The 22,538-nt window shown below is 57.0% G+C and overlaps 11 protein-coding genes across 11 annotated transcripts; 6 read left to right on the top strand and 5 right to left on the bottom strand.

The window, feature by feature from the left end:
• Window positions 1-283: 283 nt before the first annotated feature.
• On the bottom strand, window positions 284-1,477 carry SPSK_07645 (ESF2/ABP1 family protein; the record flags this gene model as incomplete). The annotated part of the gene is made up of 1 exon (XM_016734304.1): window positions 284-1,477. The coding sequence occupies one exon, from the start codon at window positions 1,475-1,477 to the stop codon at window positions 284-286; it is 1,194 nt and encodes a 397-aa protein (XP_016590641.1).
• Window positions 1,478-1,932: 455 nt separating this feature from the next.
• Window positions 1,933-3,573, top strand: SPSK_07394 (uncharacterized protein; the record flags this gene model as incomplete). The annotated part of the gene is made up of 2 exons (XM_016734057.1): window positions 1,933-2,463; window positions 2,572-3,573. 2 exons carry the CDS (start codon window positions 1,933-1,935, stop codon window positions 3,571-3,573), a joined length of 1,533 nt encoding a protein of 510 aa, XP_016590640.1.
• A 1,789-nt stretch (window positions 3,574-5,362) lies between these two features.
• Window positions 5,363-5,611, bottom strand: SPSK_08202 (uncharacterized protein; the record flags this gene model as incomplete). The annotated part of the gene is made up of 1 exon (XM_016734840.1): window positions 5,363-5,611. The coding sequence occupies one exon, from the start codon at window positions 5,609-5,611 to the stop codon at window positions 5,363-5,365; it is 249 nt and encodes an 82-aa protein (XP_016590639.1).
• A 1,391-nt stretch (window positions 5,612-7,002) lies between these two features.
• SPSK_07868 (uncharacterized protein) lies at window positions 7,003-7,845 on the top strand (the record flags this gene model as incomplete). Its single annotated transcript, XM_016734521.1, has 3 exons — window positions 7,003-7,107; window positions 7,193-7,257; window positions 7,344-7,845. The coding sequence occupies 3 exons, from the start codon at window positions 7,003-7,005 to the stop codon at window positions 7,843-7,845; spliced, it is 672 nt and encodes a 223-aa protein (XP_016590638.1).
• Window positions 7,846-9,121: 1,276 nt separating this feature from the next.
• Window positions 9,122-10,737, top strand: SPSK_07409 (pantothenate transporter; the record flags this gene model as incomplete). Its single annotated transcript, XM_016734072.1, has 2 exons — window positions 9,122-10,098; window positions 10,164-10,737. 2 exons carry the CDS (start codon window positions 9,122-9,124, stop codon window positions 10,735-10,737), a joined length of 1,551 nt encoding a protein of 516 aa, XP_016590637.1.
• Window positions 10,738-11,692: 955 nt separating this feature from the next.
• SPSK_10756 (uncharacterized protein) lies at window positions 11,693-14,390 on the top strand (the record flags this gene model as incomplete). The annotated part of the gene is made up of 2 exons (XM_016737045.1): window positions 11,693-11,814; window positions 11,933-14,390. The coding sequence occupies 2 exons, from the start codon at window positions 11,693-11,695 to the stop codon at window positions 14,388-14,390; spliced, it is 2,580 nt and encodes an 859-aa protein (XP_016590636.1).
• Window positions 14,391-14,459: 69 nt separating this feature from the next.
• On the bottom strand, window positions 14,460-15,494 carry SPSK_07743 (D-mandelate dehydrogenase; the record flags this gene model as incomplete). The annotated part of the gene is made up of 1 exon (XM_016734400.1): window positions 14,460-15,494. The coding sequence occupies one exon, from the start codon at window positions 15,492-15,494 to the stop codon at window positions 14,460-14,462; it is 1,035 nt and encodes a 344-aa protein (XP_016590635.1).
• Window positions 15,495-16,089: 595 nt separating this feature from the next.
• On the bottom strand, window positions 16,090-17,172 carry SPSK_07707 (ribokinase; the record flags this gene model as incomplete). Its single annotated transcript, XM_016734364.1, has 1 exon — window positions 16,090-17,172. The coding sequence occupies one exon, from the start codon at window positions 17,170-17,172 to the stop codon at window positions 16,090-16,092; it is 1,083 nt and encodes a 360-aa protein (XP_016590634.1).
• An 820-nt stretch (window positions 17,173-17,992) lies between these two features.
• Window positions 17,993-18,961, top strand: SPSK_07785 (uncharacterized protein; the record flags this gene model as incomplete). Its single annotated transcript, XM_016734441.1, has 1 exon — window positions 17,993-18,961. The coding sequence occupies one exon, from the start codon at window positions 17,993-17,995 to the stop codon at window positions 18,959-18,961; it is 969 nt and encodes a 322-aa protein (XP_016590633.1).
• A 176-nt stretch (window positions 18,962-19,137) lies between these two features.
• Window positions 19,138-20,097, bottom strand: SPSK_07794 (uncharacterized protein; the record flags this gene model as incomplete). Its single annotated transcript, XM_016734449.1, has 1 exon — window positions 19,138-20,097. One exon carries the CDS (start codon window positions 20,095-20,097, stop codon window positions 19,138-19,140), a length of 960 nt encoding a protein of 319 aa, XP_016590632.1.
• An 867-nt stretch (window positions 20,098-20,964) lies between these two features.
• Window positions 20,965-22,459, top strand: SPSK_07473 (MFS monosaccharide transporter (Hxt8); the record flags this gene model as incomplete). The annotated part of the gene is made up of 2 exons (XM_016734135.1): window positions 20,965-21,030; window positions 21,083-22,459. The coding sequence occupies 2 exons, from the start codon at window positions 20,965-20,967 to the stop codon at window positions 22,457-22,459; spliced, it is 1,443 nt and encodes a 480-aa protein (XP_016590631.1).
• Window positions 22,460-22,538: the final 79 nt, after the last annotated feature.

Genomic DNA, 22,538 nt, shown 5'->3' with positions numbered 1-22,538 from the left:
CCCCTGCATCATGGCATCTGGTTTTCTTTACGATTTACCTCTGGCGTTGGGAAAGTGCATTTTACTGTAGTTTCATGATGGTATCATTCAATTGGATAATGTTTAAAGTGAACATTGTAGTTATGAGAACGTGGAGGTGCCTCAGTATGCCGAAGCCTTTTTGAAAACTTGACACTAGCAAGAACAAATGTATGTACATGTATACAAACCCAAGCTGAAATAAACCAAGAAAATGCCATGAAAAGTGCTTCAATAGTCCGTTGTGCTGTCTGTCCATGCATACTTAAAAAATCTTGCTCAGCACTCTTTGGACGTGCTCCGACTGCTCGCCTTCGTCGGCTCTTGCCACCATTTTCTTCTGTTTGATCGATCGCACGCTCTTTTGTGAAGCTGCAGGCGTCGCCTTGGATGGTGCTGCTGCTGCCGGTGCTTCTGCGGCGTCGTCTGTTGCTGCCGCCGCCTTGGTGGCCTTGGCCTTGGCCGCCGCCTTCGCCTCCATGCCGTCCAGCATCTTCGCCCGCTCCACGTTCTCTAGGAACGCCTTGTTCTCCCGCGCAGTCTGCTCCAGCTCCGCACGCATGCGGCCTGCGCGCTCCGCGTTCTCCGTTGCAATCTGCTCCGTCAAGTGGTGCCATTTGAAGCCACGCAGGTAGACGAGCGTCCACAGGTCGTCGCGGTAGTAGGTGCCCTTTTTGCCGCCAATCGTCTGCGCATTCAGCAGGTCCACGGCGCGTTGGGCATCGGCCTTGTTGACAAACTCGACCCAGCCGTCGACGTAGGAGCGCTTCTTGTTGCCGCCGCCGCGGACACGACGGGTGTGTGACAGAGGGTCTTCGGGGGACAGGAAGATGCGGTTGATGGTCCCGTAGGGGCTGAGAAGCGAGCGCAGCTTGGTGGGCTTCATGAATGGCGGGATGCGGGAGAGGTAGACAACACCGGAGCGACGGACGGCCTTTTCGGACGCCACCAGGTTCTTCTTGGTGAGGGGTTTGTTGACACCGGGCAGCTCGATGCGGGCGGCGTCACCGTCCTTGGCGGACGAGGCTTTTGAGAGTTTGGACGTCTTCTTATCTTTCCGCGGTACGTCGTCGGCCTCGTCGGCCTTCTCACCGGCCGCTTCGTCGTCTTCGTCTTCGTCGCTCTCGTCTCGTTTGGCCCGTTTTGTGTCCTTGCTCTGCTTCTTTAATCGAGCAGACGCCTTGTCTCCTGCGTCCTTTTTGCCGCCGGCATCGTCGTCCTCGTTTCTGAATTGAAACCGATCGTCAATGTCAGTATCGGCATCATCGTCGCTGCTCTCGTCGTCGTCGTCGTCGTCTTCGTCGTCTTCCAGTCTCCTCCGCTTGGTGCCACGGCCGCCTTTCTGCACCTCGTCAGCCTCGGACTCGTAGTGGCCGTCGTCCTCCTCGCTGTCGCCAGCGTCTAGAAACGTATTTCTCTTTTCTGAAACCATTGTGCTTGTGGTGTGTGCTTGGGACATCTTGGCAAGATGTGATTGCGTTTGCGCCGGTTGCTGTTGTTCACTGTCTCGAGACGTCTTTTGCTCTCTGCTGGTCACCTAGTAAAAAAAGTTGAAATTCTGCCGGTCTTCAATGGGCGTCACCTGAAAAATGCGCTACACCGCCCAACGCTTCGGCACCTGGAGGACCCACTCTCACCTCGTGTCTTATCATCTCGAATAGGAAGCTAAGAGAGTGGGCATAGCGCCTGCTTCGGAGCTCGTTAGGAGGGGCAAAGGTCTCGGCCAGGCCCATATGTTGCTGAAGCCCGTGGGGCGAGATCGATGTCGATGCTGTCCATTTGTAGGTTCTGGCTTTGGCTTCTTTCTTTCTATTTTGCTTCGATTCGCGAACTCCCTTGGATTTAATACACCGACCGGTCAAAAGCACGCTTTTTACACATTTTAGTCACTCACACCGCCCGACTACCGTCACCATGTCCGTCGAGGTCATCACCACTATCTCGCCAACGACCAATGAGCCCGTCGTCACACGCAATGGTATCTCACAGGCCGACCTCGCGCTGCTCCCGGAGACGGCGACCAAGGCTTTCCAGACTTGGCGCACGACCAAGCTGAGCGACCGCCAGATCATTGTGCGCAAGGCGCTGGACGCGCTCGCCAGCCGCACCGACGAGCTGGCCCGCGAACTCACAGAGCAGATGGGCCGGCCGATTGCGTATACGGGAAAAGAGATCTCGACGGCCATCAAGCGCGCCGAGTTTCTGTTGAAGGCGAGCGACGAAGCCCTCAAGGACTCGCCGGGTGAGGCAGAAAAGGGCTTTGAGCGATTCATTCGCAAAGTACCCGTGGGGCCTGTTTTGATCATCTTTGCTTGGAATGTGAGTTTGGCTTCTTTTGGCCTCTCCCCCGAAACTCCCATGCTGTTCTTGACCCTTTTTTCTGCTGTTCTCGTGCCCACGCCATGCGCAAAGCGGATTGAGCCTGTTTCAATGGCCGACACCTACGTGTTTGGTCCACTTGTTTTTTGCACGATTCTACACGTCCCCCTTCCAATGCGGCTCTCGCTTCTTTTGGCGCTCTTGGCTGACGAACTATACGCCTTGTCGCTGTAGTACCCATACCTCATTCTCGTGAACACGCTTATCCCGGCGCTGCTGGCGGGTGACACAGTTATCCTCAAGCCGTCGCCCCAGACGCCCACGGTCGTCGAGCAAGTCGCCAAGGCCTTTGAAGAGGCGGGCTTGCCGGCCGGCGTCCTGCAGTACTTCCACAGTGGCTCGCCTTCTGTGATCGAATCCATTGTGCGCAACCCGCTCGTGGCGCACGTGTGCTTCACGGGCTCGGTGGTGGGCGGCCTGGCCGTGCAGCGTGCGGCTGCGGACCGTATTGTCAACGTCGGCCTCGAGCTGGGGGGCAAGGACCCGGCGTACGTGCGCGCGGACGTCGACGTGGCGTGGGCGGCCGAGCAGATTGTCGACGGCTCCGTGTTCAACTCGGGCCAGAGCTGCTGCGCGCTCGAGCGCGTGTATGTGCACGAGAGCATCCACGACGCCTTTGTCGAGGCCGTGCAGGGCGTGCTGCGGGGCTACGTTCTGGGCGACCCGCTGGACCCCAAGACGCACGTCGGCGCGGTGGTGTCGAAGCGGTCCAAGGCAGCCATTGAGGAGCAGATCAAGGATGCGCTCAGCAAGGGCGCCAAGGATGTGACGCCGACAGACAACGAGTCCTTCCAGCGTGCGCCGGCGGCGGGCAACTTTGTGCCGCCGACGCTGCTCACGGGCGTGACGCACGACATGCTCGTGATGAAGGAGGAGACGTTTGGCCCGCTGATCCCCGTGATGTCGGTCAAGGACGACGCCGAGGCGCTGCGACTGATGAACGACAGCGAGTTTGGCCTGACAGCGAGCGTGTGGACCAAGGACCGTGCAGCGGCAGCGGCGCTGGTCGACGAGATCGAGGCGGGCACGGTGTTTGTGAACCGGTGCGACTACCCAAGCCCGGACCTGGCGTGGACAGGGTGGAAGAACTCGGGCCGCGGCTACACACTGAGCCGGTTTGGGTTCGACCAGTTTGTGAAGCTGAAGAGCTACCACTTGGCGGATGGCCCGGCATAGACACGGGCGGGCGTGACCTGCCGGACGCAGTGCGTGGTAGAGAGAGCACGATAGTAAAGCGAAATACATGAACTGCACGAGCAAACATGAAGCACGAACGCGAAAAAATGGGCGCGAGCGCAAATATAAGCTAATACGTGTATGGAAAGCATTCCGTGGTGATATGAGTGAAAAGAGAAAAGAACGGCGTGGAGAGGAGGAAAGTAGATAGGTCTGGAATCTGGCCCGAGATTTTCAATGTTTCAGGCTTCTGCATCTCGGCGTCGTGGCACGGTGTTAGGGGATCCTTGGGCTATTTGTTGTATTGGAACTTTCGTCAATGTATCATGCCGAGGACGTGAAGAATGCAATATACATGGGTGTGCAGGCGACAGCGCGATTCACGAGACTGGCAAGGGAGAATTCGGGCGGACCAAGATGAGTTGGCGGGTGAGCGTCCTGGGCATTGTCTCAGAGGCCCGGTACTTTTATCGGAGGCAAGACAAAGGGTTCAAGAAATAAAATCGATGCTGACAATGTGATCTCAAGCGCGGTGGCGTGGAATCAAGTATGACGAACAACGAAATTAAGCAATAGCTACGGCATCATGAAGTTGTGTAAAGGCTGTGTAGTTGTACATACCGTGGCGAGAAAGAAATGGGCCAAATAAGATACAATAGGGATCCAGAGCATGAGACGCGCTGACCGCGCCTCGGTCCTTGGATTGGTGGCGATGCGTGGGTTTGCTCGCGTGTCCAGCGGGTGCCGAGGACGTTGAGTGCGAACGAGGACCATGGGATGTGAGAAAGCTGGACAAGACTGAAGCCAAATGCTGGTTCTGGTGACTCCCCGTTGGATGTCTACCTCGAGAGGGTCTCTCGTACCTGACGATCCTTCCCCTTTTCTGACGAAGTCGCGATACACGTCGTGGCAAAGGAATGCGCTTTGATGAGGGGACTATGAGGGCAAAGGGAAGGAGAAATGGAAGCAAGGGAGGATGAGTGGACATTCACTCTTTCGCGGCGTGCTGTTGCTGTTGTACTATTTATTCCTCTTCTCACCGTCCCTTGATACAGAGGAATGTGCTTGTCGAGGCTGAAATGAGTGCCATTTTTAGTGCACTAAAACGGTCCGTCTGTCCCTGCGCTTGTGCCTGTTCCTGCCAAGGAGCTCAGAGAAGCGTGGATGAAAGCGCCACCAATACAAGAGTTCGTTCCTTCCTTTACCTTTTATGAACGCAGACATAGCTGACCTTCGCGTAAAGTACGGAGCCCTACTGAATACGCCATACTCCGTATGTTGTACACATACTTGAAATAACTCTGGGTTTACCGTTTTGCCTCCCTCCCTGTTCCCCGTCCCATGCCTCGACTTGCCACTCACCATGTCGATGTCTCTTCCTTCGCCTCTTGCTTCGTACCTCAATGACACTACATGGTTGGCTGCCACAGCCTTGTCCCAGAACTGCCTCTCGAGATATCGACCTTCTTGGCCCATTCCACCTGCAGAGATAACAACGAACCAATACACCTTGATAGGCAGGGGGCATGTGCCTTGATGCGTGTTCTTTTGGTTTGCATTTTGCTGTATTCCAGTCGTCCGGTCTACCTTACCACGTATCGTTCTCGATGCCCATCCTTGGGCCTTCACCTCGTGCACAATCCAGCCACTTTATAACGACTCTGAGGCCAAATTGGCCACTGGAGTCAACAAACGCCTCAGGCGACGATCTCAGTGGGCATCGAAATGTCCAACGGCCAGCATTCCTTTGCAAATGCCCCCCGGGAACTGCTCAGGAACTGTTCACATCTCACGCTCTATTGAGAGTTTCAGACTCTTCTTCGAGTTCATTGTCGCGGTGACTCCGCTCTTCGCGTGCGTTCGCGTTGCGTTCGAGGTCAAACTGCAATCGAGGCATGGGTTCGACACCAAGAAGGAACTCAACAGGGCAGGGATCCAGTGAAGCACGAACTCGTCGACAAAAAAACCCATTTCCCCATGTTTGTCGCCGAAATGAGTGTCTTGCGGCCTTTTGGTGATGTTTTGCTATCGAGGCCATTTTTCAAAAGAGCCGCGTTTTTGCATTGTCAGTTGTTGCTAGTCTTTGTTGACGTGTTTGGCTAGATGGCCCATGGCCTGGCCATATTTACACGGGACTCCTTGGTGCACTTGCGTCCCCTTCATGCCTTTTCGTGCCTGCTTCCTCCCTTTCAATTTCAACTGCCACGGCTGTGGTGCTTCCTAGTTCCTCTTTGGCCGTCGTTTGTCCCCCTACTCCTCTTGTTTCGCCCTTGACGAGTATCTCGAGCTGGGCAGCAGATTGGTTGGGTGGAGACCCCCAAGTGGCCGCAAGTCCCACGTTGCTTGCCTGTTTCTGCCCGTTCTTCAGTCTTCACCAGTGAGGCTCCCTGTCTTAGACTCCCTTCGGGCCTTTGCTCAACACAGCTAGCCGTTTGCGAATGCATATCCCTTTTTGGGGGCCAAACAACATGCTCGAATTCCAGTGGCACAAGACAAGGCGAATGACCAATGGAGGAGGCTAGAGAAGCAGACGAAAGCACACATTTCGAAAGTATCCAGGTTCATTTGCAAGGCAAAAGGAAAGAAGACCACGAAGAATGCTTGATGTCTCGAGGGCGCGGTTGACTGTGAATAAAAGGGACGGCAGAGTAGCATCCATTTTGTCAAACCAACTTCTCTGCCACTCTGTTGTCAGTCTGTCTACACTTTGGCTGTCAACCTGCATCTTGTGTGTTCTGCCACATCGCCGCCATTGCAAACCATCAACCGCGTCTCTTTTCTCTGCATTTGTCTCTGCATTGCCTCGTTGTCTTAGTTCTTCCAGTCCCTCTGTTCAATACTTTCTTTCAGCGTTTCTTTTTCATTGCTCCTTTCTTTTACCTCACTTTTTACACCATGACACGTCGTTGAAACTTCTTCACCAAAACACTCGGGTCTTCTTTGTCAAGGCCATCCACTCCTTTATCAAACGCAACCAAACAAAAGAAGCCAAAAACGGCGACGACACGTACATTCGAAAGCGACACTGCATTTTCTTTCATCACTAGCCTTTCAGTTCACTCAAAAGACTGTTAGACTCGGCTACTCCCACCGCTTCCTACCTTTCCTCCTGAAAAGTCGCATGTTTTATCATTTTCATGCTGTAACTTCACAGCATCTAACCCAGTCACTCGTTTTGCCTCGACATTAATATATGCATCTTCGTCCGGCTTGATGTGTTCCTGATCTCGGCCTTCTTTTCTTGCGCCCCAAAAGCCCAGTCGCTCGTTTTATTTGATTTCCAACGATACACCATACAGTCATTGCCCATCGTTACTGCATTAGACCAAGACCATCGCATCATACAGTACAGCATCGCTCCATCGCCATTTGCTTCATTTTCCGTTACAAAAAGGAATCAACGAAAAAAAAAAAATCTCGGTAGTGAAAATGACAAACGCCCAAATCTACCACGCCTTCAAGAGCTACGTCTCGCGCTTGCATGACGTTCTCAGCCTGCGTCGGAACAAGAAGACCAAGCCTCGCCTGGTGATTGTGAGTAGCAACCCGCATTGCAACCTGTACATGCTCTCTCACTGCCGAGACTGTGACATCGGCTGACATCCATTCTCTTGTTTAGTCCGCTCCGTTTGATTTCAAGAAGGAGGACAGCATGGGCAACCTGCCAGGCGTTTCTGGCGAAGAGTGAGTCCCATTTTCCATCCACGATGTAACACGATCCGGCCCATTCTTGCGAGCCTTGTCTCACTAACACCACCCTCTTTCCCTAGGCTGTACATGCTTCGTGAAAAGGCGGCAGCCAGCATTGTTGGCTCAGCCTTTACGAACCCCTACGACACCTACTCTGACTCGGCCACCCTAGCCCCGTCGTCGGTTCACGACCTCCACCTGGACCCCGGTTGCCTCAATCGCAGCACCAGCAGCTTTGACAAGGCCTCGTTGCACTACCGGCACCACCGTGTCCTGGCCAAGTCCATGACGGCGCCCCTGAACATGTCGTCCGGTGCCACGATGGCGGCCCCCCGGACGCCGACATCGATTCGCTCGGCAACCTCTTCGCCTACTTCACCTACCCTCCACCAGCATCAGCATACCTGCTGCCGTCGTTGCAAGAGTGCCGCAACTAAGGATGGATTCGGCCATCAGCGGGTGGGCGGCGGCGTGTCTTTCTATCCGCCGATTGTTCTGGCGTCAACGGAGCCGTATGCTCCCACGGGCCTGTCGTTTCCGTCCACGTCGTCCTCGGCATCGTCCATCTCCTCACCGGAGTAGCTCAATTACCCAGCCCTGGACCTGGTCCTCGACAATCCTCGCTTGGCATCTTGGTAGAGGAGATGCCGAGTAGAGACTTGCCATATTGCTATTCCTTTTGTCACTATTTCATTTGTCATTTTTTTTTTCATTTCTTTTTGTCACGGTATGATACCAAAAGTCTTGAGCTATGCGATGGTTGTTCTTTATCTTGACTTTTACCACCCTGAAAGAGACGGGCTACGGATACGGGCATGATTATTTGATGTATGAATGTCCCATTCTTGGTCGTCTCTTTTGTCCTATTTTTGTCCCTGTCGCTGTCACGGTTTTTTCTTCTTCTGATTTTTACACCGTCGTCTCACGATGGATTAATGAACGTCTAGATATCTAGACAAATTATTTTGCTTCCCCTTTTATCAGCGTTTCCAGATGGCTCTCATGACAGAGCCCAACACCATAGTCTTTGACTGTATCTGACAGCAAGAATCACCTAATAATAATTTTCGGTATCATTATTTCAAAGTATCATGATCTGGACGTGACTTTCCGGCCTATGCCTCGGGTTTAAGGTTAGTCTAGGTTTTAATCAGTTGACGATAGTTTCCTCTTTCGGTGTGCGGAGAAGTCTTAAGCACCCCGGCCGCGCTGCAAGGGTCTCTACTCGGTAACCGACAAACCTCCCGTGCAATGACCCACCGAGAAGACCAATCTGCATCGGGCAGGACATCGAAAGGGAGGTGCACAGCAGGGAAAATCCAATCGCCTTGTCATCCGACCCGACATACCTTGCTGTTCGTGGGGAACCCCCGATTTCCTCGTGGGGATGGAGTATGGGGAATGAAAAACGCCTATGCTTCGTACTCGGCTTCCCTTTTTCGTCTGCACTTTTTCATTTTCGTTCCTTTCAATCGCGTACTGTTTAGGTCAGGTCATGACCCGTTCGATAGTCCGAGTTGTGCTGCCCTGTGGCGACGTCCTTCAGCTTAGACCCCGGTAAACGAGTCCTAATGTAGATGTGCAGCAGAAGAGGTCTTGGACGAAGCGACTGCTCTGTTCGTAAGCGAGCACGACTGTCGATTGCCGAGTATAAGGTTGGCGATACAGTTGCAAGCCCGCATATTTTATTTGTCTTATAGTCTTCTGCCTTTTATTTTTCTCGTAAAGTGTTATTTTATTTCTTTTGTACCCTCTTCATATCCATAATCGGCTTCATCTGAGCCCAGTAAGCCTTACGAGGCCAATTATCTCGTTCCGATTACTTATCCCCTTTGACCGACTCCGACAACTACGAAAGATGACCAACAGTGAACGCAATTTTGAACTCGGCAACGTCAAAGCGGGCGAGGCGAACGATGTCACTGCCGTCCACACGAACGACGCAGCTGACGATGTTGACCTCAAAGTGCCGCGCTTGGCCACGGTACCCCGGCCCGACAGCATCGCCAACATGTCCGACGAGGAACTGCGCCACCTCAACGTCAAGATGACCCGCAAGATGGACGTGGTCATCATGCCAATCATGGGTATCCTGTACATTCTCAACTATGTCGACCGTTCTGCCCTCGCCGCCGCCAAGGTCTATGGCATCATGAACGACCTCGGCATGACCACAGAGCAGTTTGCCACGGCCATTTCCATCCTGTTCGTTGGCTACCTGCCCTTCCAGATCCCGTCCAACCTCATCATGACGCGCATCACGCGGCCCGGTCTGTACATTTGCAGCGCTGCCGCAGTCTGGGGCGCTGTCAGCGCCAGCACCGCGGCTGCCAGGTCGTACACGGGCCTGCTGGTCATCCGCGTGTTCCTGGGCGTGACGGAGGCCGTGTTCTTCCCTGGGGTGCTCTATTTTTTAAGTGCCTGGTACGACCGCTCGCAGCTGGGCAAGCGCCTGGCCGCACTCTTCATGTTCCAGATGCTGGGCAGCGCCTTTGGTGGCTTTGTGGCGGCCGCGTGCCTGACACTCGATGGCCGGCACGGCATTGCTGGCTGGCGGTGGCTGTTTATTGTTGAAGGCACTGTGACCATGGGCTGTGGCATCCTCTTTGCGCTGATCATGCCCGAGTTCCCACACAATGCGAAGCGTCTGTTGACGCCCGTGGAACGCGACTACGCTGTGTGGCGTCTCGAGATGGAGGCTGGCGCTGGTGAGGCACACGAGGAGACGACGGTGTGGCAAGGCTTTAAGCTGGCGATGATGGACCCCAAGATCTGGGCGCTCGTGTGGTGCGGCGGTATGGGTCAAGCTATGGGCACGATTGTCAACTTCTTCCCGTAAGTGCGCTCTTTCTTCAGTATATGGATTCTATGCTCTTGATTACTGTACGCTAACCGAGCAGGACCATCGTCTCGACTCTCGGCTACAGCAGCATGGTCACGCTTCTCCTCACAGCGCCGCCCTACGTTCTCGCCGCCATCGTCTTTTATGTTATATCGTATATCAGCGACCGCAAGAACGTCATGTACATCATCATCGTCAGTTGCCTCGGCGTCGCCGTCGCCGCGTACATCGTTGCTCTGTCGACACTGAATATTGGCGCCCGCTACTTTGCCATGATGCTCATGCCCTCGGTTTGCTCCGGCCCCCAGATTATGCTCTACAAGACCTTGCACCTGCACATGGCCCGTCCGTTCCCCAAGCGCGCTGCCGGTGTGGCCATGATCAACGCCATCGGCGGCCTGTCCAACGTCTGGGGCAGCTACCTGTACTACGATGGCCCGCATTTCTATGCCGCGTTCGGCACGCTGCTGGCATGCACGGTCGCCTTTTATATCACAATTACGCTCTACCTGATGCATGTGCGTCGCTTGAACCGTCTTCTGGGTGGCTCACCGGCGGACCAGTGCAAGGCCATGAAGAGCGGCGTCACGCAGCAGCAGGTCGATATGGGTTGGCGGTATGTGGGATACTAGAGACGATGATCTGAGGCAAATTTGAAAGTTGGAAACTGTGCGAGATTGGGAAAAGCCAGAAGTAAAACAGGTCCGTTCTAAGATACAGAATCGAATCTACCCAGTTCGGTCAGTCCTGGATGATAGAAGAGGCCGTGAATTCAAACAATTAGATTGTGTCCTATGATTTTGGCTTTATTCGTATCGACATCGAAACCAATCACTGATATCGTCACATGAAAGATCTCCCGATGCGCACAAAATTTTCGGGCGCGGTACACAAACTTGCAATGTCATCGTCGTTGAAAACTGCCATGTTGACGCTCTGCCTCGACTCGTGCACTATTCCCACTTCATTATCGGGCATGTAGGCTGCTGGTCTGGTCCGTAGCGGGTCTCAGCGCACGCTAACATGTGCTCACGTCTTGCGAAATGGAGCCGGTGAGGACGCTAAAGCCGCCACGTTTTAGCGGCATTCAGGGGAAGCCTAAGTTGTCCAATGGAGACCTGAAATTCCTGTAGAGGGTCCCAACTCGACCGTGTAACCGCTGTATCTCCGGCAGAGGTTGAAGGAAGGACGGAAGTGTTGCTTGCGGAGAAGGAGTGACCCCAGGCAAACCGTTTGGTGGAGAAAGTTGAAGGAAGGTTGCTCTTTCCTGCCATTGGCTTTATTTGTTGTTTTCTTCTTTTCTTGCGTGCCTACCCTATTCGTGCCATTCTGCTCATTTGTGAGATACCCCTTTTTTCCCTCTTCTTCCTCACTGTCGTTTCGTTTCCCGACCGGTTCTACTTTCGAGGGATTACCAGGACGCGAGATACATCATCACCTGCCTTTTGTGGTCCCGCTCCCCGGTCGCCCATCGTGCCGACAGGAAGCAGGGCCTTTAACAACACCTGAGTGATCTTGTCCAGGCCCGGGGTCGTTTAGTTTCAGCCTCTGAAACGGTGAAGGCAGAGCCCGACTCACCACCTACTCATGAACCAGTACCAGCCACCGCGCCCCAGTGGCGGTAGCAACGGCGGCAGCGGCGCCTGGTTCTCGCCGGCAACTCCATCGGCGCGCTCAGCTCGCTCAAGAGAAGGCTGCCTGACATGCAAGTGAGTTGATCCTGACACGGTGCTCCCGATTGGTGGTGTAATGTGCCTTGATATTTCTCGCAAGAGTCCCACTATGGCCCTTGCTGGAGCTAGCAAACTGACATGTATTGCCCGTCAGGCGACGAAAGGTTAAGTGCGATGAGCAGCGGCCACGCTGCTCGCATTGTGAGCGGCTCAACATGGAGTGCAAGTGGCGGCCGATTGTGGGCTCGTCAAACCATAGTCATGGTCACAGTCTGGCATCACACCATATAGGCCATGGCATCAGCAACGGCCAAGGCCATAATACCGCCAACGGCATGCAACAGCAGTTGCAGCTGCCGGACCGGCCCGTGTCGGCCTTTCTATCGACCCTTGAGCGGCCACCATTCGACGATGCTGCCGGCAATGCATCCGGCAGCGTGGTCCCAGCAGAAAACGGGACCCGCTCTGACCATGACCGTAGCTTCTCGACATCGGTGACTGCATCGACGTCGTCCTCTTCGTCGCACCTACTAAGCACAGCAGACGGACCGAGCACGAATGGCATGCTCGTCCAACAACAGCAGCAGGAGCAACAGCAACAAGAACAACAGCCAACATCACAGCCACCACCTACTCATGCTGTCAACCAAGTTTTCGATTTTGCAAGCTTTATGTGGGATTCCGATGACGTTTGGCAGGATGTGCGACACCAGATGGGTGTGGGTGGGCTCATCGCCGACATGGGTGGAGTGCCGGGACTTACAGGGGCCACACTGAACCAAACCAATGGCACAGGCAGTACGACGACCGACGGAAACGACAACCTTATACAACACCAACAGAGGGCCACTGACATTCACGGGAACACGCCCACACAAGGTAGGCTTTCCCTGTCGCCACAGACGGTCGAAGCACCAGCCGTCGAAAACTACCGCCTGATGGACTACTTTATACACGCCGTTACGCCGCCCATTTTGGCCGAGGTCGAGACGCAGAAGAAGTGGCTGGTGATGCGCCACGTGCTTGTCGGCAGAGCCAACGTGTCATCCATGGTCCGTTGGGCCATTTTGGCATTTTCCAACTTTATGCTGGTACAGCGGGAGGGCGCATGGATGGCCAGTCGACAGAACCACTACGAAAACGCGCTGGCAGAGGTACTGGCCGCAATGGAAATGGCGGCCACGGCGGCCGTACTCCTGGATGGTGGCCAACGGCAAGACGACACGAATAGAAGTGGTAACGGGGCTGGGGCTAGTAATAGACATGGTAACAATGAGAACGTGCCTGGAACGTCAGGGACAACAGAATCTACGACGATATCAGCCGCGACAAACCATGGTATCACGACCGACAAGGGTGCATTTACAAACGGCCATGCCAGCGTCAACGTTGGCTACGCAGCAGCGGGAGTCGCTGCGCCAAACGACGCAAATAGCCTCAATCAAAACAAGAACGGGAACAGCAAACTTCATGGTCGGTTCCTGACAGGCAGTGCACAGGCGCGTGCGCCAGCCGCACAACCTGTGCTTTCCTTGGCAAGGTCGAGCGCCCACCGAGAAAACCTCCTGGCGACTCTCTTCTTCCTCAGCTACGTCGACATACTCGAGGGCCGTATCGATGCCGCACATGCCAACCTCAAACGTGCACACGATATTCTCAAGAGCAGTGAGAAGGGAGGCAAGTTCAGCGCAGTCGAGCGGCAGTTCTTGCTGTGGCTTCGACTACTCGACGGCCGTGCGGTATCGGCTGGCGGTGAAGGCCTCTTTTTGTCGACAGACGACGAGGGGATGCTGGCAGAGACGCCACCACCTGGCGCACTTGAGGCGGAACTCGGTCAGATGGACAGTGACGCTGATGGAGCTGCCAATGGTGGACCCGTCCGCACCATGGGCAGCACCGACGGGAAGATCGCCACGCCGACCGGCATCGAACCGCCGCAGGACGATATAGAAGACGTGCTGTTCCAGATCCTGTACCAGCCGGGCATCCTCTTTTTCCAAAAGGTGCAAAGCTTCATGGGTCGGATCTCGCGCATTGACCCGTGGCATCGGTCACGCGGTACAGTGGAGGACGAAATCGATGTCATGAACATTGGGGCGGCCATTGCCAAGGATTTGCGGACGCTTTATGATAACCGACCGATGTTAATGGACTATGCAGTGGCGGGCAAGCTGACGGCTGCACACGTGTCGGCCCATCTGGCGTTTGCCGTGACGCGGTCTTTCCGCACGTACCTCTGCAACTACTACGCGAGCAAAGTACACCTGCACCGTGTGGCCTATAAGACGCTGCCCCTAACCCAAGAGGCGACGGAAGCGCTGGCGCAGATCCGGCACCTGGCGCGTTTGTTGGTGGAGGCACTTGATGCCGAGGACGCGCTGCCCGCTAATATGCTGTGGCCGCTGCTCATGCTGGGTTCCGAAGAGCCTGACCCGGTGGAACGGGTGTGGATCCACACGCAGATTATGCGGATGCAGACGGTGGCCGGCAACTCGAAAATCACGGCGCAGGTGCTGGCAGAGCTGCAGGCCCGGCAGGATGCGGCGCAAGCACGGGTAGACATTCGGTCGGTCATGCACGCCATCTTCAATTCATGTTTTGCCATTGTGTGATCTATGTGACGAAAGAAAGGAAGCACAAAATTTGGGTTTTACAATAAATCAAACAACAAAGCAAGGCGCTTATTTGAACAAATGCTTGTTCACGGTCGTCAATGGCGGCTGGCCCGTCAGGACGTTGCGCACGTTTTCCATAGATAGACGCTCAAAGCCAATGTTTGTTTCGAGCGCACCACCCGCCGTGTGGCACGTCAGCGTTGCCTGTCGTGAGGCCACCAGACGCGGGTCGACATGGGGCTCGTCCTCAAACACGTCCAGCCCGACGGCGGCCAACTGGCCCGAGGCCAATGCGTCGACCACGGCGCCCGCATCCACGAGACCGCCGCGCGCAATGTTGACGAGCCGCGCGCCCTTCTTCATCTGCGCAATCCGTGTCGCGTCAATCAGCTTGCCGCCGCTGCCGGGCGCTGCCACCACGACGCAGTCGGCCGATCCCAGCATGGACTCGAGCGTCGGGTGGCGTTTGGCGCCACCGGCGGCAGCTTCTTGTTCGGCCGTCTTGGGGAACGGGTCATAATACTCGATGTGCATGCCCAAGGCGTGGGCGGCCTTGGTGGCGATGCGCTGGCCAATGTTGCCGAGGCCGACAATGCCGAGGACGTGGCCCTGCGGGTTGCGCGCTGTGTGTGGCACATTGTGGTGAGCGTCCAGGAACGTGGCGGTGTCGCCCGCGCGCGCGGCCATGTTGGACCACTGCATGTTGCGGAAGACAGAGATGATGTGGTACAGAGCCATGTCGGCGACGGCCTCGGACGACGCAGAGGCGCCGTTGCAGTACAAAATGCCGGCCGCGGCCAGCAGATCCACGTCGGCCCAGTCGTAGCCGGCGCCCGCTGACGCAAACACCTTGAGCGAGCCGGGTAGCAGCGGGATCAGCTCCTTGTCCCAGCGGCCCATCTCGCCGCCCGTGGACCAGAAGGGCCGCATAATGGCCTGGAAATCACCCCATTTGCGCGAGCGGAGGGCTTCGAGGAATGCCGGGCGCTGGCGGTCTGCGAGGGGCGGGTTGACGATGGTGAACTGCTGGGCTAGGCTTTCGTAAAGCTCGATGTTGTGGTGGACGGGGTCACCCAGGTGGAGGATGATGGGCTTGGACATAGTGGAGGCAGGACTGTGAAGATGGCAGGGGTGGACGAGGACCAGGACAGAGGAGACCGAGGAGGGCTCTCACATAGGAGAGACGAAATGTTCGTACAGACAAAAGACACGACGCGCAATGGAAGGGCACACGAATTGGGTAGACACATGCAGTTAAGGGTTATGCTTTGCGACGCCTAGGAAGCTCTTGGTCGCACAGTAGAAAGTTCGCAGAAAAGGCAGAAAACGATAATAGCAGACCAGCCGGTCGCAAATGTCATTGGCGTTGCACGTGCGGAGACAGTGGGGGAAGGAGGGACAGATGGATCTCGACATGACGTTCTCGAGTGATTCAAGCGATTCTGTCTTCTAAGCTGGGTCGATTACGAGCAAACACGGGGCGTGGAAGACAAAGTGGTAATACGTGGTGGTCGGCATCCGACGTTCGTCGGATACACTAGTCTAAAACAGGAAATTATGGCGGTATCATTGCGGTACCGGCCCCACTCGCATCCGCCAAGCGTGTAAGTTTGGGTCCACTTTTATCTGCCGACCTCAATCCTCGTCGACCTTCCACATCCAGCCTTGCATCTTTGGCCCTCACGTTCGCCCATCCTCATGCGTCGGCGTCCTTCACCTCGTCCATCCAAGGAATTGACTCTTGTGCGCCCTGCCGACCGACAGCCACTGCAGCGGCACGATTGGCCCAAGCCACAGCGGCAGCAACGGTTTTGCCCTGGACGAGACCCAGCGCGTAGGCGCCGATAAAGGTATCGCCGGCGGCGGTCGTGTCGACAACTGTGGTTTGGGCGGCGGGGACCAGGCCACTGTCCGTGTGTGTCGAAGCACTGGCGTGGTAGACCCCCGCGCCGCCGAGGGTGATGACCACATGCTGGACGCCCAGCTGCAGAAAGTGGCCAGCGACACGCGCCAGCTCGCTGTCCCGCCTGTCCGCTGCCGCATCAAGGTCGAGCGTGGCCCCACTGAGGAGCGAAGCCTCTGTCTCGTTGACGACGAGGTGGGTGATGCAGGCGTAGGCGTCGTCGGGTAGGTGCTCTGCAGGCGCAGCGTTGAGCAGCACCGGCACGCCTTGGCGGCGGGCGGTCTGCAGGACTTGGAGAACCGTAGACAGGGGGATCTCGAGTTGGAGAAGGAGGAGAGATGGCAGGCAGTCCTCGGGCGTCAATGGGAGAGACGTGGCGTAGTCTTGTGGTTGGAGTGTCGCATTTGCCTCGGCCGATAAAAGTATGCGGTTCTCGCCGCCGGCCGCATCGTCCACCAAGATGACGGCGATACCGGTGCCTTGGCCGGCGCGGACAACCACGCCAGACGTGTCGACGCCGACAGACGACAGCGCTGACGTCATCTTTCGCCCGTACACATCATCGCCCACAGCGCCGACCATGTACACAGCTGCGACGGCGCGAGCGGGTGCCGCTGCCGCTGTCGCATTCACGCCTCTGTTGGCAGGCGACCGCCGACCCAACTTGGCACAGGCAACGGCCTGGTTGGCGCCTTTGCCGCCGAGGCCGGTGCGGAACCCGTTGGCGGCCAGGGTCTCGCCGGCCACGGGCATGCGCGGGGCATAGGTGACTAGGTCGGCGTTGAGTGAGCCGATGACCATGATAGCGGGGTTTTGTATCTGGGTCTCGTGCGGGGGAGACCCGACGGGTGCGGTGCCGACGATTGGAGAAGCCATGGTGTGGGAGGCGGTGGGTTGCAGGGGTCTGCCGTGCCCTGTGGTGTGTTTATTTTACCAATTTCAAGGAGAAATCTACAAGAATTCTATGCTCGGCTTTATCTACGAGGTGTGAAGCGGTCGTAGTGAAGACGTCTGGAAGCGATCTCGCCGTGCGGAAGGAGAGACCTTCTCTTCGCAACGAGATAATTGTTCCTGCAAAGTAAAGAAATATGAGCCGAGTGCAGCAGTTAATACATAAACGGACCATGCAACGTACGGAATCTGAGGTCTTGTTGGCTCGCAAAGCGGACTCACCGATCGGTAATTAGTGAATTCGGCATAGTGCGGCTTCCTCAAGTCCACAGTGGAGTCCTCTTTTGCCAGCACTTAGCGTAACCGATCAAACAGGCTCGCGGCCGATGCTTTTGGTTTAGTGTCTGTCGCAGAGCCATTGTACGACAATGTGAAAGTGGTGGAATGCTGGGATCGGTGGATTCGAGACCGACGGCGTTCTTCCACCGGGTGACGCGACGTGGACTGGAGATAGTGAATGAGGCAGAGTAGGGTAAAGCTTAGGAAATGAGGGAGGGAGAACATAAAGCAAAAGAAGGCGAATGCTGAGAGGTCCGATGTAGGATAAGCGCTGGAGAGGAGACAGTAAACAAAATATTCCGGCCCTGTACGTCTATCTCTATGCTCTTTGTCAGAACATAGATGATATCACTTGACTGTCTTCCCACATTATCTCTCAATTCTCACATCTCTTTCCACAACGACTTCCTCCCTCCTTCTCCGAACCACCACCACAACAAACCACATACTCACACACACACACATAATGGGCTCCATCACTGCCAGTAGACCCTTCCCGCCGGGAATCCATGTGCCCAGCCTGACGTGGTTTCGAGACACGGCTGCGCAGGAGATTGACTGGGACGTACAGCGCACGCACTTCCAGTTCCTGGCCACGTCGGGTCTGCACGGCATCGTGATTGCTGGCACCAACGGCGAGGCGGTGACGCTGTCGCCGGACGAAAAGACGCAGCTTGTCCAGGAGGCGCGCGCGGCCGCCACGGCGGCCCAGTCGGACCTGGTGATTACGGTCGGCTGCGGGGGGCAGAGCACGCACCAGGTGCTTGCCGAGACCAAGGTGGCGGCGGCGGCGGGCGCCGACTTTGCGCTGGTGCTGGTGCCGAGCTACTTTCACTTTGCCATGACCGCGGCGGCGATTGTGGACTTTTTCGAGGCGCTGGCCTCGGCCGCGCCGCTGCCCGTGCTCATCTACAACTTCCCCGGCGTCGTGGCCGGGCTCGACGTCGACTCGGACATGCTCGCCCGCCTCGGCCGGCACCCCAACATTGTCGGCGTCAAGCTGACGTGCGGCGGCATTGCCAAGGTGGCGCGCGTGCGCGCAGAGTTTGCGCCCGAGGCGTTCTGCGCGCTCGCGGGCCAGAGCGACTGGCTGCTGCCGGCGCTGGCGGTCGGCAGCACGGGCGCCATCACGGGCGTGGCCAACCTGTACCCGCGGGTGTGCGTCGCCATCTACGACGCGTACCAACGGGGCGATGTAGCGGCCGCGGAGGCAATGCAGCTCCGGCTGGCGGCGATGGAGTGGGGGTTCGCCAAGGGCGGCATCAACGGCACCAAGTGGGTGGTGGCCTCGATTCGCGGCTACCCGCTGGCCAGCTGCCACTGCCGCCGGCCGTACCCGCCGTTCAGCGACAGCACGAAGCAGGAGTGGATTCAGGGTGTCGTGGGCCCGCTGGCCGCCGAGGAGGCCAAGCTGGTGGCTGCAGCGAAGAAGTAGGGCGCGGATCGATGGTACATGGATTTCACAGAATCAATAGACATTTGACATGGATGTTGTCTGAGCGGACGTGCTTGTACCTGCAGTCATTGTGTATTGTGTCCATAATGTGATCGTTCATCCATATATGATTATAGTTCTATAGTCTAGGCCGTGAACCGCCGCGTCTTACGCTACTACTGAAGCTCACCTTGCCCCTGAAAGACACCCTTCATGGGCCGCCCTGCTAGGAAACTGCGCAGGTTTTCTGCAATCAAATCCGTGCAGCCGTCGGGCCGTCCACCGGCAGCATGTGGCGAGATCAACAGGTTGGGCGTCGTCCACAATCGGCTGTCTGCCGGCAGAGGTTCTTGTTTGAACACATCCAGCGCCGCACCACCCAGCGTGCCAGCATCCAGCGCGTCTGCCAGCGCGTCCTCGTCCACCGAGATGCCACGACCGACGTTGACCACCCAGGCATGCGAGGGCAGCAGTGCCAGTCGCGCGGCGTTGAGTGCATCGCGCGTCGCCTCTGATCCGGGCAGGATCATCACCAGCGCATCGGTGTCGGGCAGCAGCCGCGGCAGCTGGTCGTCGCACAGCACCTCGACGCCCGCCCGCACGCCGGGTCGCCGCGCCACGCCGCGCACCTCGGCGCCAAACGCGTGCAGCAGCGGCGTCAGCTTGGCCGCAATGCCGCCAAAGCCCCAAACAAGCACCCGCGCGCCCCGCAGTGTCCGGAACTCGCCCGCCCGCGGGTAGGGCCCGCCCAGGCGTGCGGGCCACGTCTTTTGCAGCTGGCAGTCCCGCGCCTCGTAGAACCGCCGCGCGCCGTCCAGCAGCAGGCCAATGGTGTGCTCGGCGACGGTGGCGTCGTGGATGCCCGCGCCGACGGTGATGGTCACGCGACTGGTGTCGAAGCCGGCGTCGAGCACGTCGTTGGGGCCGGCCGCGAGTGCCTGCACCCATTTGAGGCGGGTCAGCCGGGCAGCGGCGTCGGCGAGGTTGGCCCGCGTGTTGATCCAGGTGACCAGGATGTCGGCGTCGAGGTGCTCGTCGGCAAAGGGGACGGCCACATTGTAGGGGCACAGCTCGACGGCAAAGCCGCGGAGGCTGTCCACGTCGAGCTCGAGGGACGTGGGATAGAGGAGCTTCATTGTAGGTGTGGGTGACGGGTGGTGGGACGACGGTGCCACGGCGAACGACTCGACGTGGGCGTCGAACGGGACTTTTGTCTGACGATATGAAATGGTTCCCTAGTCGGCACCCGTAGCGGATCACTGGCTCCTGGTTCAGAGAGCTACTTTTGGCATGCACCACTCACCCTTCCTTTGGCAGCAACCCCACGAAAGTTGTTTCTTTTTCTTTTTTACTCTTCACTTTCGAGGAAAACGGCGCCATCCCCGACCATTGTGGCCCTTCCCCGTACCCCAAGTCCCCGTCCTCGTCGGATGCTCCACGAACATGAGCCTAGTCTCGTCGGCAAGGCTAGTCTGCACACGCCAAGTCTGGCGTGCGTCGCTTTCTGGCAGCTGCATTTGCGTCTTTTTCATCCTTTTCATCCTGTGCGCAATTCCCCATCCTCGGTCTGGTCTGCGGCTCTTCACTTCCCCAGATTTCCGGGACTCATCCACGTTTTCTGATAGCGTTGTATTGGGTTGATGCTGCTGGCCGGCAGCACTGGAACGGTCGCCTCTAGCTCATGTCGTTTTCTGTTTAGTTTGACGTTTGGTGTCTTTTGTGCCCCTGTATTTTGTTGTTAATGTTGTGATATCCGAGCTCGTTGACTTTTTGTTTATCATTTTATCGACGTGGTTTCGTTCCCTTTTCCTTTTCTTCTCTTGTACGTTCTTATATGCCCGTTCCGTCCCGGGTTCCTGGTCCTTTCTGCGGCCTTTCATCGTCGGTCGATCCTTTTCTTTTCTTTCCCTATTTTTTTTGTATCCACCGCTTTCTGTTCTCGTATTTTCTGCCTGTCGTTTTTCTTCTTTTATTCACCCATCTCTCCTTGGACACACGTCAACATGACGACTGCCTACCAGTACGCCATCGGCGTCGCCCTCTTTGCCTCCATTGGCACATTTTTGTTTGTAAGTCGACTTCCCGCCTCGCCAAACGTCATCTGAACTGACATCCTTCCAGGGCTTCGACACGGGCATTGCCACCACCACCATCTCCCATGACAGCTGGAAAGACTACATGGGTCATCCGGGCGCTGGCCTGACCGGCGCTGTCGTCGCCGTTTTTATTGCCGGCGAGGCTCTCGGCTCCATCACGCAGTTTGTCCTCGGCGACCGTCTCGGCCGTCTCGGCTTTCTGCAGTTTCTGAGCGTCGTCGTCACCATTGGCGCCGCCATCCAGACCGGCGCCGTCAACATGGGCATGTTCCTCGCCGGCCGCGCCATCGCCGGGGTCGGCATCGGCGGCCTCGTGGCCAGCGTCCCCTTGTACCTGGTCGAGATCTCGGCGCCGTCGTACCGCGGCTTCATTGGCAGCATTTCCGGCTGTGGCATGACAGCCGGCATCATGGTCGCCAACTGGGTCGGCTACGCCTGCGCGCATGCGCCCTACGGCAGCCTGCAGTGGCGCCTGCCCCTGGGCCTGCAGATCCCCTGGGGCGTGCTGCTGTTTCTCGGCCTCGTCACGTTCATGCCCGACTCGCCGCGCATGCTGATCCGCAAGGGCCGCGTGGACGCCGCGCGCCGCGCGTTTGCCAAGATCCGCAAGGACCTGGTCTCGGACAGCGCGGTGGCCGACGAGTTCCGGCGGATGCAGGGCCAGATCGAGTATGAGATGGCGCGCGAGATCACGTCGTACCGGCAGGTCTTTGCACTGTATCGCCGCCGCGCGCTCGTGGCCATATCCATCCAGGTCATGACCAGCCTGACGGGCGTCAACGTCATCCAGTACTACCAAACCACGCTCTACAAAAGCCTGGGCATGGGCCCCATGACCATCCTGGCCCTCGCGGGCGTCTACGGCACCGTCTCGTTCCTGTGCAACTGCGCCACCACCTTCTGGCTCATCGACCAGTGGGGCCGCCGCAAGATGCTGCTGACGGGCATGGCCGGCATTGTCCTCGTCGAGATCTACACGGCCGAGATGCAGCGCGGCTTCGCCACCGGCACCAACCACGTCGGCCAGGGCTTTGCCATCCTGGGCATTTTTCTGTTTGCCGTCGTCTACTACAGCTTCCTGGGCAGCACCGTCTGGATCTACCCGCCCGAGATTTTGCCCCTCGAGATGCGCAACAAGGTCGTCGCCCTCGCCACGGCGTCCCACTTTATCGTCAACATTGGCATCACCGAGGCTGGCCCGACGGCCTTTAAAAACATCGCCGAGAACTACTACTACGTGTTTGTCGGCTGCACCATTGTCATGACCATCGTCGGCTATTTCTTTTACCCCGAGACCCGCAAGAAGTCGCTCGAGGAGATTGCCGGTGCCTTTGGCGACCAGGTCGTGACAGAGGTCGAGGACAAGACGGCTGGCCAGGTCGAGGCGGTCGAGGAGGTATAGGGTGTTTTGGAAAGGGCAGTGAGTAGAGATATCTGGAAACAAGACGGATGTAAACGACGTGCACACATACACGTATAGA

This window comes from Sporothrix schenckii (genome assembly GCF_000961545.1).
Source record: "Sporothrix schenckii 1099-18 chromosome Unknown Cont41, whole genome shotgun sequence".
In the NCBI taxonomy this organism is placed as follows: domain Eukaryota; kingdom Fungi; phylum Ascomycota; class Sordariomycetes; order Ophiostomatales; family Ophiostomataceae; genus Sporothrix; species Sporothrix schenckii.
Note: the sequence above shows the minus strand (reverse complement) of the source record. Positions and strands in the feature narration are given on the sequence as shown.